This window comes from Pecten maximus, chromosome 5 (genome assembly GCF_902652985.1).
Source record: "Pecten maximus chromosome 5, xPecMax1.1, whole genome shotgun sequence".
Classification (NCBI taxonomy): Eukaryota; Metazoa; Mollusca; class Bivalvia; order Pectinida; family Pectinidae; genus Pecten; species Pecten maximus.
The window spans coordinates 38,124,526-38,142,989 of NC_047019.1; the positions used below are offsets into that span (position 1 = coordinate 38,124,526).

The 18,464-nt window shown below is 34.9% G+C and overlaps 2 protein-coding genes across 11 annotated transcripts in view; one reads left to right on the top strand and one right to left on the bottom strand.

The window, feature by feature from the left end:
- LOC117327973 (protein FAM228B-like) overlaps positions 1 to 18,464 on the bottom strand; it is a 36,611-nt gene that overhangs the window by 11,356 nt on the left and 6,791 nt on the right. For 3 of the 10 annotated variants that reach the window (XM_033885243.1, XM_033885244.1, XM_033885246.1), the window contains 5 exons: positions 10,634 to 10,795; positions 10,095 to 10,250; positions 7,755 to 7,814; positions 6,503 to 6,580; positions 1,162 to 1,359 (listed from right to left, as the gene is read on the bottom strand). In XM_033885243.1, the coding sequence (XP_033741134.1) occupies positions 1,162 to 1,359; positions 6,503 to 6,580; positions 7,755 to 7,814; positions 10,095 to 10,250; positions 10,634 to 10,741 (600 nt within the window). In that variant the 5' untranslated portion in view covers positions 10,742 to 10,795. Of the gene's footprint in view, positions 1 to 1,161; positions 1,360 to 6,502; positions 6,581 to 7,754; positions 7,815 to 8,884; positions 8,918 to 10,094; positions 10,251 to 10,633; positions 10,860 to 18,286; positions 18,362 to 18,464 lie in introns of those variants that run through there. The other 7 variants (XM_033885251.1, XM_033885250.1, XM_033885248.1 and 4 more) reach the window with 4 other exon arrangements.
- The window catches only part of LOC117327976 (profilin-4-like), a 28,956-nt gene continuing 21,575 nt past the window's right edge, over positions 11,084 to 18,464 (top strand). The window contains exon 1 of the mRNA XM_033885256.1: positions 11,084 to 11,183. The gene's annotated coding sequence lies outside the window, so the exon portion shown is untranslated. The remainder of the gene's footprint in view (positions 11,184 to 18,464) is intronic.

Genomic DNA, 18,464 nt, shown 5'->3' on the forward strand with positions numbered 1-18,464 from the left:
CTCTAGGTACCGTTTGTAGAGTTCCTGTACCTACCTTTTGATTGGTAAACTCTAGGTAATGTTTGTAGAGTTCCTGTACCTACCTTTTGATTGGTAAACTCTAGGTACTGTTTGTAGAGTTCCTGTACCTACCTTTTGATTGGTAAACTCTATGTAATGTTTGTAGAGTTCCTGTACCTACCTTTTGATTGGTAAACTCTAGGTAATGTTTGTAGAGTTCCTGTACCTACCTTTTGATTGGTAAACTCTAGGTACTGTTTGTAGAGTTCCTGTACCTACCTTTTGATTGGTAAACTCTAGGTACTGTTTGTAGAGTTCCTGTACCTACCTTTTGATTGGTAAACTCTAGGTAATGTTTGTAGAGTTCCTGTACCTATCTTTTGATTGGTAAACTCTAGGTAATGTTTGTAGAGTTCCTGTACCTACCTTTTGATTGGTAAACTCTAGGTACCGTTTGTAGAGTTCCTGTACCTACCTTTTGATTGGTAAACTCTATGTAATGTTTGTAGAGTTCCTGTACCTACCTTTTGATTGGTAAACTCTACGTAATGTTTGTAGAGTTCCTGTACCTACCTTTTGATTGGTAAACTCTAGGTACTGTTTGTAGAGTTCCTGTACCTACCTTTTGATTGGTAAACTCTAGGTTCTGTTTATGGAGTTCCTGTACCTACTTTTTGATTGGTAAACTCTAGGTTCTGTTTGTGGAGTTCCTGTACCTACCTTTTGATTGGTAAACTCTAGGTACTGTTTGTAGAGTTCCTGTACCTACCTTTTGATTGGTAAACTCTAGGTAATGTTTGTAGAGTTCCTGTACCTACCTTTTGATTGGTAAACTCTAGGTAATGTTTGTAGAGTTCCTGTACCTACCTTTTGATTGGTAAACTCTAGGTACCGTTTGTAGAGTTCCTGTACCTACCTTTTGATTGGTAAACTCTAGGTTCTGTTTGTAGAGTTCCTGTACCTACCTTTTGATTGGTAAACTCTAGGTACTGTTTGTAGAGTTCCTGTACCTACCTTTTGATTGGTAAACTCTAGATACTGTTTGTGGAGTTCCTGTACCTACCTTTTGATTGGTAAACTCTATGTAATGTTTGTAGAGTTCCTGTACCTACCTTTTGATTGGTAAACTCTAGGTACCGTTTGTAGAGTTCCTGTACCTACCTTTTGATTGGTAAACTCTAGGTACTGTTTATGGAGTTCTCGTTTCCGCCTGTCAAGCTCAGGCCAGTCATCACTATCCATAGCATCAATTATATTCTTCCTAAGGGGCTCAAACACTCTGTCATTCCATTTCTTATGTAACATTTCCTTCTTCCTTTGTTCCATGACATCTTTGTAAGTGATGTATTCTTCCAGATTCTACAACAAAAAGAATCATGAACAGCTGTAGTACTAACTCGCAAGTCTGACAAGGCAAGCAAACCTACATTCCTGGTGTATCAAATGTTGTGAATGTAAATGCATGTATTTAATGAAAGCATCATCAACAACAATTAACTGTTGTCTTCTTAGCTTTGTTGTGGACGTTATCAGCATGTTTTAGCCACCAGACAGTTGTCATCAGGACCATGTTTTAGCCACCAGACAGTTGTCATCAGGACCATGTTTTAGCCACCAGACAGTTGTCATCAGGACCATGTTTTAGCCACCAGACAGTTGTCTTCAGGACCATGTTTTAGCCACCAGACAGTTGTCATCAGGACCATGTTTTAGTCACCAGACAGTTGTCATCAGGACCATGTTTTAGCCACCAGACAGTTGTCATCAGGACCATATGTCTTAGCCACCAGACAGTTGTCATCAGGACCATGTTTTAGCCACCATACAGTTGTCATCAGGACCATGTTTTAGCCACCAGACAGTTGTCATCAGGACCATGTTTTAGCCACCAGACAGTTGTCATCAGGACCATGTTTTAGTCACCAGACAGTTGTCATCAGGACCATGTTTTAGTCACCAGACAGTTGTCATCAGGACCATGTTTTAGTCACCAGACAGTTGTCATCAGGACCATGTTTTAGCCACCAGACAGTTGTCATCAGGACCATGATGTTCACAACAAAAATAACATTTACATTCTCAAGTCTGATTTTATCATGTTAGGTATTCCTCAGTTGAGTAGTGGTCAGACAGGGCAGTACATATATACCATAACACACTTGTCTCACTAAGGCTATCTTCAGACACCTTTCCTAGCCAGCAGGAGTGATTCATTACCAGATAATATGTTGATACAACATGTTTCATATTTGTTGTAAAATAAAGTTTATTTTTTTACAAAAGAAAATAATGCTGTATACATTTAAGAACCCTGTACATATCCACAGCCTATATAGATCTATGTATATGCTTGTAACTGGCTGGACTCATTGTTAAATGTATATTAATTACACCATATTTTATGTGTACTTTGTATATATCAAAGAAATAGTTATTTATGTTCACATGTGAAAATGGAAAGTAACAAAGAAATAACCACTTATTTAAAACTTTTCAAATCCCACAGGAACAACAAATACACTTTAAATGGTGGTCATTCTAGAAAGAGTTTACACAGACTATTGTGTGTGTAGGTTAGGAGAACTGGGTAGGTGTCCATGTTAGTCATAGCTATAGATCTTATCCACTTCGTACTGCGAGAGAAACACAAACTTAGGGTACCATGACTGTAGAAATAATATTCATCTCTTTAAAGCTTGCCATTAATGCTCATTTATAAATGTTATCTTATCCTGAATGACTTTGAAATTAATTCAATATGAGTTTATTTGGAAACCTCATGAAATTAGCATATTACTTTAAATTTAAATCAAAACCAAATATTTTTGAATACTTTAGGTGTATAGTCTGTTGTCCAGCAATCTGTACTAACTTTGTATACTCTAATGACGTTTAAACAAGGAAACACTCTAAAGACCTTTAAACAAGGAAACACTCTAAGGAGTTTAAACAAGACCACCGTGGAAAGTAATAACAAACATTAACAAATTAATGTCAACAAAATTACTCTGGAGAGTCGCTGCCTTACAACAAAATTACCCTGGAGGAGTCGCTGTCTTACAACAAAATTACTCTGGAGAGTCGCTGTCTTACAACAAAATTACTCTGGAGAGTCGCTGCCTTACAACAAAATTACTCTGGAGGAGTCACTGCCTTACAACAAAATTACTCTGGAGAGTCGCTGCCTTACAACAAAATTACTCTGGAGAGTCGCTGCCTTACAACAAAATTACTCTGGAGAGTCACTGTCTTACAACAAAATTACTCTGGAGAGTCGCTGTCTTACAACAAAATTACTCTGGAGAGTCACTGCCTTACAACAAAATTACTCTGGAGAGTCACTGTCTTACAACAAAATTACTCTGGAGAGTCACTGTCTTACAACAAAATTACCCTGGAGGAGTCGCTGTCTTACAACAAAATTACTCTGGAGGAGTCGTCGCTGCCTTACAACAAAATTACTCTGAAGGAGTCGCTGTCTTACAACAAAATTACTCTGAAGGAGTCGCTGTCTTACAACAAAATTACCCTGGAGGAGTCGCTGTCTTACAACAAAATTACTCTGGAGGAGTCACTGCCTTACAACAAAATTACTCTGGAGAGTCACTGTCTTACAACAAAATTACTCTGGAGAGTCGCTGCCTTACAACAAAATTACTCTGAAGGAGTCGCTGCCTTACAACAAAATTACTCTGGAGGACTGCTGTTGATAGCTTTACAAAAACTTTCCTCTAACATTTGCTACACTGTCCCCACAGATGGTTTGTAGCAAAGTCTCTGATTTTAATCTTTTAAAATACAGATGCACAGTTTTCCCCTTTTAGTCAATGTCATACGTCTCTTGTATAAATTGATTTCAAGTTCCTAAGAACAAAGTCTGCTAGCCTTCAAAAACAAATCTATGGTTAACAGGCCTGAGTTGTAGGTTGGGGGACTTTGGTCAATCTTGCTATACATAACCATGCTAAATTTCAATATTTTGACTAGGGACTTCTTGTTTAGTCAGCTAAGGTATAGGGCTAATCCTTGGGGCCATTAATCCCTGTACGGGTAGAGTGATTGTGTTTCTCTCCTCAAGTCCAGCAACTGTACATAAGATTATTGCATGGAAATCTCAACTGTTTCAAGTAATGACCCAGATTATCTAGGGGCAGGGTAAGATATTGAGGTATCCTGGTAGCATATAATATATTCATACAGAGATCAAATGGATTCTTTTCATTTCCATTGCGGTAATGAATAGCAGTATTCTATACGATTCATATACATGTATTTACATAATTTACATTAGAGAGATTTAGAATACCAGCATAAAGAACAGTCATTTTTAATTTTTGATAGCTTTACATGTATATGATTCGGTTTGTAGTGTGACCTACACGTGTATAGTGTGACCTACATTTGTACAATGTGACCTAGGCATGAACAGTGTAACTTACATGTGTACAGTGTGACCTACACATGTACAGTATGACCTACACATGTAGTGTGACCTATACATGTACAGTGTGACCTACATTTGTACAATGTGACCTAGGCATGAACAGTGTAACTTACATGTGTACAGTGTGACCTACACATGTAGTGTGACCTACACATGTACAGTATGACCTACACATGTAGTGTGACCTACACATGTACAGTGTGACCTACATTTTTACAATGTGACCTAGGCATGAACAGTGTAACTTACATGTGTACAGTGTGACCTACACATGTAGTGTGACCTACACATGTACAGTATGACCTACACATGTAGTGTGACCTACACATGTACAGTGTGACCTACATTTGTACAAAAAATGACCTAGGCATGAACAGTGTAACTTACATGTGTACAGTGTGACCTACACATGTACAGTATGACCTACACATGTAGTGTGACCTACACATGTACAGTGTGACCTACATGTGTACAGTGACCTACACATGTACAGTGTGACTTACATGTGTACAGTGTGACCTACACATGTACAGTGTGACCTACATGTGTACAGTGTGACCTACACATGTACAGTGTGACATACACATGTACAGTGTGACCTACACATGTACAGTGTGACCTACACGTGTACAGTGTGACCTACACATGTACAGTGTGACCTACACGTGTATAGTGTGACCTACACGTGTATAGTGTGACCTACACGTGTACAGTGTGACCTACACATGTACAGTGTGACATACACATGTACAGTGTGACGTACACATGTATAGTGTGACATACACATGTACAGCGTGACCTACATGTGTACAGTGTGACCTACATGTGTACAGTGTGACCTACATGTGTACAGTGTGACCTACATGTGTACAGTGTAACCTACACATGTACAGTGTGACCTACACATGTACAGTGACCTACATGTGTACAGTGTGACCTACATGTGTACAGTGTGACCTACACATGTACAGTGTGACCTACACATGTACAGTGTGACCTACATGTGAACAGTGACCTACACATGTACAGTGTGACCTAGACATGTACAGTGTGACTTACATGTGTACAGTGTGACCTACACATGTACAGTGTGACTTACATGTGTACAGTGTGACCTACACATGTACAGTGCGACCTACATGTGTACAGTGTGACCTACACATGTACAGTGTGACCTACACATGTACAGTGTGACCTACACATGTACAGTGTGACCTACGTGTACAGTGTGACCTACACATGTACAGTGTGACCTACACGTGTATAGTGTGACCTACACATGTACAGTGTGACCTACACATGTACAGTGTGACATACACATGTACAGTGTGACGTACATGTGTAAAGTGTGACATACACATGTACAGCGTGACCTACATGTGTATAATGTGACCTACATGTGTACAGTGTGACCTACATGTGTACAGTGTGACCTACATGTGTACAGTGTGACCTACATGTGTACAGTGTAACCTACACATGTACAGTGTGACCTACACATGTACAGTGACCTACATGTGTACAGTGTGACCTACATGTGTACAGTGTGACCTACACATGTACAGTGTGACCTACATGTGTACAGTGTGACCTACACATGTATAGTGTGACCTACACATGTACAGTGTGACCTACATGTGTACAGTGTGACTTACATGTGTACAGTGTGACCTACACATGTACAGTGTGACCTACACATGTACAGTGTGACCTACATGTGTACAGTGACCTACACATGTACAGTGTGACCTAAACATGTACAGTGTGACTTACGTGTGTACAGTGTGACCTACACATGTACAGTGTGACTTACATGTGTACAGTGTGACCTACACATGTACAGTGTGACCTAGACATGTACAGTGTGACTTACACATGTACAGTGTGACCTACACATGTACAGTGTGACCTAGACATGTTCAGTGTGACCTACATGTGTACAGTGTGACCTACATGTGTACAATGTGACCTAGACATGTTCAGTGTGACCTACATGTGTACAGTGTGACCTACATGTGTACAGGTGACCTACATAAGTAGTGTGACCTTGATTCATACCTTTACAAATGTGTCCTCAGTCTCCAGGAGTGGTTCATACAATTTACGAGCTTCTCGGGTCTCTATATCGGATTTCTCCTATTGATTGATAAAAAAAAATCAGAATTATTACAACATATTACACTGTGATCTAAAACAATAGTTATATCCAACACCAATAACAATTAACTTCTTCCACCATTATTATTTCATCAACAATCAAACCAAAAATGTTTTACAAATTATTAAACCGGTTATAATTAAAGTGAAAAATACTATCCAAGTAAGCTATCAATGTTGAAACATATTTCAATGTAAAATGGTATCATCTTTAAATTTATTATTCTAATAACATGATAATAGAAATAATTCTCTCTGAAACTACAGTAATTTATAGAAAACAAATTTTGATAAATATTATAATAAACCAAATCATGTATTTAGACAAATGTTACGCAAACACTCTATCTGCTGAAAAAACACTACAAATCTATCTAATTTCTTGGATCAAAATAAGCTGGTAACAAACTTAAATGCTTTTAAATACATGCACACTTTATCAGGTGATGACCATTCCAAGCGGCTCAATTCTTTAAAGAAACAATAGTCCAATTATAATACAATAGTCCAATTATAAGAACAGTATTGTTTTCATTTCGTCAATCTTTATTTTAAACTTCTAAAGTTCTATACTTTTTCTGCAGAATCCAAATATTTATAGAGCAATAAATGATCAATTTACACTGTATGCTTCTGTAGCTGTTTGACAGGCAACACTTTTTGAGATAATAAACTATTATGTATGAAGTTGCTGCAGATCTAATTAATTTTGTTTTTGTGATTGTTAGTTTTATTATCATTCTAAATATACCAATCATCAGTGAGAGATGTTTACCATTAAAACTGAAGGTTTAACGGACATAAACACAAAGTTATTGAAGTTACACAAGAAAAAACAATATTTACAAATGTATAGGCCATTAGGTATTGTGATCACTTTGATCATCATGTTTTTTTATTATCTAAAATACATGACAATAAGATATTAAATAAAGCTTTTTATTAGAAATCAGCAACTTGTTAATAAATGAAACAGCATGCAGTAAAACTTGACATGCAAAACCAGAACCCAGTATTTCATTTCTGTTAATCAAAATGTCACATAATACCACAAACATCTTGACAAAGAAAAAAAAACAGAAAAAAAAAAAAAAGTAAAATGAATAAAACAACAACAGAACATGAAGAACCATGCTGATAAGAGATAGATTACCCCATCACCACACAAACTGCTCTTTGCCGAGGAGACAGATCTGTTTTTAGATTTCAATTCCTAGTAGAGAAGAGAAGCGCAATACAATGCATATGGAGGTCATACAATGTGGTTTAGTTATAGACTGTGACACATGTAGTTACTCATGTTTCACATAGTTACCAGGTACATACACTTATGTATTCATACATACGTTCAGACTCATATAGGTATAAATTTCTGTAGAGGCTTCATAATACACTGTACATACATTATAACTAAATGCTTTCAGTCTGTCACGTTACCATATTAGATTGATGTAACATAAAGTGGTTATAAATGCCACATCAGCTGTAGGTCCAATATGGTGAGTTGTGATACCGTGAGACAACTCTTCTACTGACCATGACAAGTTAAAAAGTGGTCTCATATGTGCTGATATACAAACATATAGGTACTAATAAACATATACTGTGTCCTGTGAGTAGACCTCTTCTCCTGGTCCTAATGTCTATAGTGACCCCTACTCTATTGTCCTGAGTAACAGGACCTAGGTAGGGGAGGTGTATTATATATCAGGTATGTTACTGTATATAGTTTGTAAGTAAAACAAGCCAAGTCCATATCTGTGGTAGAGTATAGGAATATCTACATCATCTCTGTTCACTGATTGTGGGGATGTTTGGTCATTTTCTTAAACTGAACTAAACTAGTAATTCAAAATGTGGAGTACAGAACTATATATTGTTCAAAGACAACATTCTGTATAGATTTTTACATAATGAATGTACATGTAAACATAAACATGGGGAAGATATACCAAATATTTAAATTTGATACAATACCAGCCCAAATCTTCAAAAAAATGATAATATAAGATTTGAACATTATAACATTATGGAACACATATTACATTATTGACAACTGGTTGAAGAGCATTGTTTTTGATAACATTGTGGCAGAATGTCTGTGACATCATGGCAGTATGTCTGTGACATTGTACCAGAACATTTTATATTTACAACATGTCTACACAACATAAACAGTTCCAGAGATGTCAGATCCCAACAGTCAGTAAGTAGAGAGAATTGACTACAAGCTTACATAGTAAAATAAAGGAAGAAAAGGTAGAAGTCTTATACATATTGTACCTGTTTTTCTAACCATGCATTGGGTATAGAGAACTGTAATGTAAAATTGGACCATGCAATTGGGTTTTAGTTTATAAATACAAACATCTATTAATGCTGCAACAATACTGGTCACTGATCAACAATAAAAAAAAATTGGTGATAAGAAAAATTCCATACTAAACACATCCACTATATTGATAAGTATGCTTCAAAAAGCATAGGATTTATTAATAGTGCTTAAAGTTCAATTGCAATTTTCACAAGATAATCTGATTAAGGAAAACTAAAAGGAACAGGATTCAGGGAGCTATTGGTGTAATATGATTATTTCTATCTAAACAAAGAGTTGAAAACAGATTGATTGATATTAAACAACTAAAATATGATATCAATAAAACTAAGAGACTAGTGATTATTGTCTATTGACAGTACAACAATTACCAGTATACTGACAACTATTGGGGATGAGTTGTATATCCCTGCATACAATGCAGGTATCAATAATTAGAATATAGTAAGTACTATACCATCATAGGATTAGAAACTAAAGCCTCAGTCTACTGGTCCAAGAGAACAAGATCATGTCATCAAAATTGTTTCCTATCAAAATTTTAAGTGTTTTTTGGTCTGCATGTACCTTCAAATATTGTTAAAAAACAAAAGGTAGTAATATTTTCATAAAAAAGGGAGGAAAATATTTTCATTGTTTTCTTCAATTTAGGAAAATAGCAGCTTTTTAACTAGTGAGGACAGCCTTATAGCAGTAAAACAGGGGAAGAGGTGGCAATCTAACAATGTAAGAATGATGATCAGATCATACATTGATAGGTCTATAATATTGAAAATGTTTTGTTTTTTTAATATTTGTCATTAATATTGCTAAACAATCCATATCTTATCACGTACATTAATTGTATATCTAATACTATTAGTCTGCACATGACTTGTATTTCCTCAGTATCTGGTTCAGTGCCAATTTTGCTTCTTGGGATTATAACAGATATGCATGATGCAGTAGTGTAGGGAAATAAAAACATGTGAATCAAGATAAAAGTTATGAATGTGATGTAAAAATGTACAACAAAACATCACTTCTATAGCATAAAACACAATGTGCATCGATATTGTCAACTTCAAAGAAATCATTTGAAGACTTGATATGTAAAATGCTTCACATTGAAGAATATTGATCAATAAAATTGAATTAAATCATTTGCATATAACACACCTGTAGCCCTTTGACTGTTTTCTCATTAAGCCAGTCCTGTACCCTCATTGTCTGTCCAATAAGACTTTGTGAGTCCATCCCTGCATCTCCATTTGTTGTTTCCACGGCCTCCGTCTGCCTCGACTTTCGTCCTTTTGTGTCTATTTTGTTCATCAGCTGAATATACAATACAATATATCAACAATGGCATACACACAGGCATATATAATAATACATTACATTCCAGTATATGTAATGTATGTAGATCGCAGGGCTAAGTTTAAAAGTGATTATGTACAAATATTTAGATTATATAGGGGTGGAGAATACACAGTCAATTGTGTTACAGTTTGGCACAACTTGTTTTTTTCCAAAATCAAGGACAGGCAATCATGATGAGAAATAAAACAATAACGTTATATGTATACTGTATCATAATGTATTGTTGCAGCATGTGTATCACATTAATCTACAAGTCGTTTCCTTTCATCAACCGTCCTTTATTTTCAAATATCATAACTACACTACTGTATTTTTATCGTTAGCTTTTCGTTACTTACGACGGTCATAGTGTGATCCTGGCTATCCACAGCTAATTCTCTGATAACATCATTGTCATGAATGTGTACGCTTCCACCATCTTGCTTTAAGCAAAGAAGAGACGACATTTTGCTCGCCTACGCCGCTACAGGCGAGCAAAACTCCAAAATGGCTTCTAGAACCTACAAAATTGGTCACTATCAGATTGGCAATCTTTCTCTTTCCGCCATTGTGAAACACTGTGACGTCACATGGAGATCAAAACATTGAGTAATTAATTAGATTATTTTGACAAATAAGACAAATATTTTCTAGTATCATTAACGTGATATTTGTAGATATCCCTTAAATACAGGCGATAAGGTGTATATAAATTAAAACAGAAAAATAATGTCTATATCGCAAGAAAATGATGGACTCCGCGAAGTAAAGCTTCCCTAGCAATGTTTTATTTCCGGTAGGGGAGACAACTCGAAATTAAAGACGATCACACTAACTATCATTCCAGGCAGACCAAACATAGTAAGCTGTTATCAGTGTAAACAACACATAAGAACGATTTATTGACCGGTAAGTCGATAGTTTGTCGGTTTATCTAGCTCTTTTGACAACTGTCATTATGGATAAATCTCAAAACTCATTGCTATATCTAAATTTTATTTTGAAATACCAATCATTCTCAGTCACCTCTCATGCCTGTGTAAATTTTGCAAACTGAATGTTAGAGATACCGGTATTGTGATTTTTTTTATATATTTACTTGAATGCATGTGATGAAGTATCCTTAATTTGTTCAACGTATCATGATGCCTACATGTACGTTACAGAATATTTAAACCAAGCAGTGAAAATGACATATTTCTTACATTATCATCCTTGAGACATGTTATGTTCTAGTTACATTGTAGGTTAGTAGTAATGTAATGAGAAATTTAATCACGTTGTTTAATTTCTGATATATAAATTACAATATAGCAAATGACTATTGGGTATGCTAGCTCAGATACTGGTTTAACATCTTGGAAGAGGTCCTGACTGAGGGTGAGTTTGGTGTTCATATTCTACTGTGTTCATTACAAGGTAGATATCATATCCAAAAATAATATAGATAGTGAAACATAGATCCATACTCTACATAAAAATAGAAGTCAGACTGATACCCCATACATACTACAGGCCATGCCTGACTAGTCCTGATGAGCCAGCCACCTTGTTACAATGCTATGATTCTACCAATGTAAATGGGCACCAATCATTTTTAGTGTTTTGGATCAGGTGAGCTTATGTCATACTTTGGTGTCCGCCGTCCGTTCATCCGTTTGTCAACACAATTGACTACATCTACATAACTGCTGATTGGAATATAACTAAATTTGGTAGGAAGCACCCCTAGGTGAGTGGGATAAAAATTGTATAAATGATGGGGCTGACTCCCCAGGGGCTTGAGGGGCTTGAGGGGTTGGGCCAAAAGGGGTCCATTTGGTAATATTATATTAATGACTTCTTCTCTGGAACTCCCCCATGTTTGGTCAAATAAACCAGGTGAGTGGTACATGCCTTCTGGGCCTCTTGTTCATTAGACTGATGATAATAAACAGTGACCTTTATGTAACCTGAAGTGACTCTTGTTTACTGCCTCACACATATAAACATCAAATTCACAGTTTGGTGGTAAAGTTAGTGATTAAACTGACTATATTTACCTACACTGATCTACTGACACTAAATACTACACAGTTACATCACAGTAGGTCATGTTAGGTGATGTCATCAGCAAATCATTCTCTATTTATAGTGACCAATATAGCTGTGTTACCTCCCTTCTATCACTACATCCGTCACAAACATTTAATGATAGAACTATCTCCCTTCTATCAACACCTCGTGTGTGACAATGAATTACAACTAAATGTCACTAATGGAAGGAAAGCAAGCAATTTATTACATTTTATCAGTGAAATATCAGATATTGTTTTTTTTGGACATGTTTAGTTTTATTAGGTGCGATGTCACTCTGTAAACACACAGTCAGATTAGATAATAAAATTTGTATACTTTATTATACATGTATTTATGACTCGGGTATTTAATGATAAAAAATACATGTTAATTCACTTAAAACATTTGCTGACTATATAAAAGTTTATATAACAATGTTACGCCGCTGACCAGATATAAAAGTTTATATAACAATACTACGCCGCTGACCAGATATAAAAGTTAGTCATTATACACATAAAGAGGCAGAGCATGTTTTTCAGGATGCAGTTAATTATTTTCATTCACATTAAACTTTTAAAAAAATGACAAGAGAAACACAAACTTTTGGAGAGTGGTAATAGTGTAAAGTATGTAACTTTTGGAGGGTGGTAATAGTGTAAAATATGTAACTTTTGGAGGAAGGTAATAGTGTAAAATATGTAACTTTTGGAGGAAGGTAATAGTGTAAAGAATGTAACTTTTTGAGGGTGGTAATAATGTAAAGTATGTAACTTTTGGAGGATGGTAATAGTGTAAAGTATGTAACTTTTTGAGGGAGGTAATAGTGTAAAATATGTAACTTTTGGAGGGAGGTAATAGTGTAAAATATGTAACTTTTGGAGGAAGGTAATAGTGTAAAATATGTAACTTTTGGAGGAAGGTAATAGTGTAAAGAATGTAACTTTTTGAGGGTGGTAATAATGTAAAGTATGTAACTTTTGGAGGATGGTGATAGTGTAAAGTATGTAACTTTTGTAGGGAGGTAATACTATAGTAGTGTAAAATATGTAACTTTTGAAGGGAGGTAAGGTAATAGTGTAAAGTGTGTAACATTTGGAGTGTTGTAATAGTGTAAAGTGTGTAACATTTGGAGGGTGGTAAAAGACTTACGTAGTGTAAAGTATGTAACTCTTGGTATTGTATAGATATACAACCTATTCTTGTTTTTAATCGATCATAATTACTGTTTTGTTAGGGATGTAGCCTCTTTAAATTGATTGATAAATTTATGGTATTTAAATAAAACAGCACCTAGGTGACTGACAATATGTTGTAACTTAAGGTTCAGTATCACAGCTATGGTGTGAGAATATCTGAGGACAAGACAGTTTGTTTGTACAATGATAAACAACAAGACATTATACTTCAACAGCGGAAATGCATTTCAAAGGGGCAACAGATGGGGTAAAAGTGGACGAATCTCGTGATTCAGCTTTTCTGTCTTCAGATGTGTTTGTATAATATATTTTATATCATTGAGTTTTCAAGCATCTTTTCTATATCCCTCAAACTAGATTAAGTGATTTTTAATTGTGTATATGGTTTACACGTTCCTGACTGACAAAGATATGAAATGATAAGAGGTACCAAATAAGACACTAATGGCTACCATAGCTACATGCGTCATGGTTGAGAAGGGAGATAACTCTTGAATTATTGTAAAATTTATTTTATTTCTGTTTAAAGATGACGCTACACCCTCAATGGTGTTTGCACTGATTGTCACAATTTTTTTAAATAATGGTACCTGTGGTATAGAAATGTCTTTTTACCGCTAACAGATAAAAAATATTAATAACAACCTAAAAGACTATAGGACTGAAAGTTAAATACAAAATAAAGTGACCGAGTACAATAGAAATCTTATTTATTCACACTAAAATAAAAAAATTAAATAAGAAGTTCAAACATTGGGAGGGTGATAATAGTGTAATGTATGTAATTTTTGGTATTGTATAAAAATATACCACAGTCTATTCTTGTTTTCAGTAAATCATATTTACTATTTTGATTGGCACTGTAGTATCTTTAAAGAATATTTGTGTTCTATAAGCCAGTACATTATCTAGAGTTAACCTCGTGAACTTTGATTGTCTAAGAAATGGGAAAATAATCTTTCTATTGGAATTGATTAACAAAAGGATAAAGGACAAGCTATCTTGTTAAGTAAGTTAAATTTATTTTAATCACTGAGTATGGTTAATTACACACTTCACCCAATATATAAACTACACACTCAATATACTGATAACAAATACAAAAAAATATACCTCACTCAATATACTCCCTCACCCAATATACCAGCTACCTCACTCAATATTCCATTTGCCTCATTTGATATACAAATTACCTCACCCAATATCCCAGTAACCTCATTCTGTATACAAATTACATCATCCTATATACAAATTACCTTGTTCAACATACCAATAACCTCACCCAATAAACCAATTCCTCACTCAATATACCAATTACATTATCATATACCAATTACCTGACGAAATATACCAAGTACCTGACCAAATATACCCATTACCTCACTCAATATACCAATAACATCATCCTATATTAAGCTATATACCAATTACCTGACTTAATACACCAAATACCTAACTCATTAAACTAATTACCTCACTTAATATACCAATTACCTCACTTAATATACCAATTCCATTATCGTATATACCATTACCTCACCGAATATACCAATTGCATTATCATATATAACAATTACCTCACACAGTATACCAATTACATTATCCTTTATGTCAACTACCTCACCCAATATACTAATTACATATGCCTCTCTCAATAAAACAATTACTTCCCTCATTATACCCTCATTCTGTATACCAATATGCCTGCAGTTATATTATGAAATATCCAAATTACCAGGTTACCTCAACTAATATTAAAATGATCTCTTCCAATATACTGTACATATAATATAATCCAATATATAAATTACCACACTCAAACAACCACTTACCCCACTCAAAATACAAATTACCTCTCTCAAAATATCAATTACCTCTCTCTAAATACCAATTAAATCTCTCCAAATACCAATTACCACACTCAAAATACTAATTACATCTCTCAAAATACCAATTATATCTCTCAAAATTCCAATTACCTCTCTGAAATTAACAATTACATCTTTCAAATTAACAATTACCTGTCTCAAAAAAATTCCAATTACCTCTCTCAAAATACCAATTAAATCTCTCAAAATAACAATTACCATACTCAAGCTACCAATTACCACACTCAAAATACCAAATACCACTCTCAAAATACCAATTGTGTCTCTAAAAAAACAATTTCTACACTCAAAACACTAATAACCTCACTCAAAATACCAATAACCCCTCTCAAAATACCAATGATATCCCTCAAAATACCAAATACATCATCCTCTATATTTACCAATTACATTATCCTTTATATCAATTACCTCACCCAGTATACTAATAACCTCTCTCAATAAACCAATTACATCCCTCATTATACTCTCATTCTGTATACCAATATGCCTGCAGTTACATTATAAAATATCAAAATTACCAGGTTACCTCAATTAATATTAAAATCATCTCATCCAACATACCATTGTATTATATATAATGTAATATATAAATTACCACACTCAAACTACCACTTACCCCACTCAAAATACAAATTACCTCTCTCAAAATATCAATTACCTCTCTCAAAATACAAATTAAATCTCTCAAAATACAAATTACCACAATCAAACTACCAAATACTTCTCTAAAAATACCAATATTTTATATCTCTCATATAACTAACCAAATGAGACCAGTCCTTGGGTACATGGCTTGTTATAGTCAGAGAATAGTAGGACTTAAAAAGAACATCCTTGAGTACCTCCTTCAATACATAAGTACAAGGCTCACAACTTATCAATCAACCCTCGTACTTACACAATAAATACCAATCACATCACTTCATATACCTGTTTGGCTGTTTAGGAGTTTAAATACCATCTACCCTCAATAAAACTGTAAGCAAGCTTTAGTACCGAGTGTCTTACCCCAGAGGTACTGGCACTTTAGAGTCAGACTGGAGATTTTTCTCACCATAAATACCTAATAAGTTCTGATTTATATCACATCAAATAAAATAGTTGGCATGAAATTGAAATTCTGACACACTTATCTGAACCTGTAACAGATTAGCGTATCAAATGTTCAAACTAGCAGAAAGCTTTACAAGGAGATCTATTGTCACCAAGAAACGTTGGTGGGCCAATAAAATGTACTTATTTAAAGTGATGTACTGACATTCTTACAAGGTCTACCAAGAGAATGAATTACACTTTTATTCCTGGGTAATTTGAGTTTGACCAATGACTGTCAATACATTATCTAACGGTTGTTTGTGCTTATACTCGGCGATAAATTTTAATATCTGTAATTTTTTGTGAATGTGTATGAAGCTTTCCCTTGTAATAGGCCTTATTACCCATGGTAAAGAATATTATTTATGTAAGTTATGTAAAATAATGGAGACAGTCAAATATATCTGAATTTTAAATCATGGTTATCTATGCATATTTACAAAAAACATAAAAGGGTTACGCTTATTAAAACCATGTACAGGGAAAAGTTTCCATGTAAAATCTGGGTACGAAAACAAATAATGTTTTTTTTATCAAAGTATCTGTATGTAGCAAAAACGATCAGGAGTGTTTGATTAAAAGATGGAAGATTATATTGACAGATCAGTCAGAGAAGGAGCTTTATATGTTTTAGTTAGTTCTTATAGGGGCAGGTGTGCTTATTAGGTTGAATATAGTATTCAAATTGGGGAAACCATATACCACAGGTGCCTGCTTCTGGTTAGTATTTATGAAAAAAATTATTAGCCCCTACTCTTACTGTATCGACAAGGGTAACACTCGAAAAGTCGGAAGTGGAGGGTGAACTTTGATTCACGTTGAATTTAAGTTCAATCCGACTAAAACATCAAATGCACACAAACTTCAGTAACAGACCTTGGCTCAGAATCCTTAAGTGTCAATGTATGTTATTTTGTTATATGACAATGATTAAAGATGAGAAAATGGATCAAAAGCAGCCGTGATAGCCGACTATGCATCGACTGTGAACGGAAGTAGTCTTATATTTCTGAGTGGTATGCAAGGTGCCATCTGATTGGTCGCCACAGCTCTTTAAACAATACAAACTATAATTGTTGACCAATCAATAGTCTACTTTCATTCCACATTCGATGCATTGTCTGATCTTCAAGTGTTACCCTTGTTGATTTAGTAAGAGTAGGGGCTAATATTTTTTTCTATTATTACTAACTAGAAGCCGATGCCTGTGCCTATACATTGTTACACACATCCGGTTATATATGTAATTACAGTACTCCAATTATAAACTCGTGTAACGGGAGAGGAGAAAATGTAGCGGCCAGACCGGGGTTCGAATCCGGGACCTCCGAACACTAGCCGGATGCTCTACCAATTGAGCTACCTGGTCACTGATGATCAACCCAGTCTAGTCCCGCTACACTCGTATTACAATACTTCTCTCTTTTTCTATGATTAGTTACATAACAACACACTTAAGTATTGCTTAATAATAAGATTGACTATAAGTTCTTCATTATCATTCATAATTTTACAGAAACATGAACCATATCAGGTCAAAGGTCAATTTTCTATTATAAGTTTACATTCATGCTTCGAAGACTACTTTGCATAGTAACACACAAAGAGTGTTTATCAGGTTTTCTATAGTGTGTACAAATAAAATTTGTATATCCAAGAAAAAGAATAATTCAAAAAGAAAACTTTAGGTGAAGTTCAACTATTTCCTACCGAAATGTTATTTAGATTATTTTTTGATGAAAAATGAATTGTATTTAAAAAGACCTACCTGGGTGGAGAGTGGCTGTTCAGTAGTGATTACCAGGTAAAACAGTCTTATCAGATATAGTAAATCCCTGTTGTACTAGGCCAGGACATTTTAATCTGCTCTGCCTACCCCCTTACCTACCTACAAATCCTATCATACACATTCTCTTGTATACCTGTAAAGGGTTAGAGAACTTCTT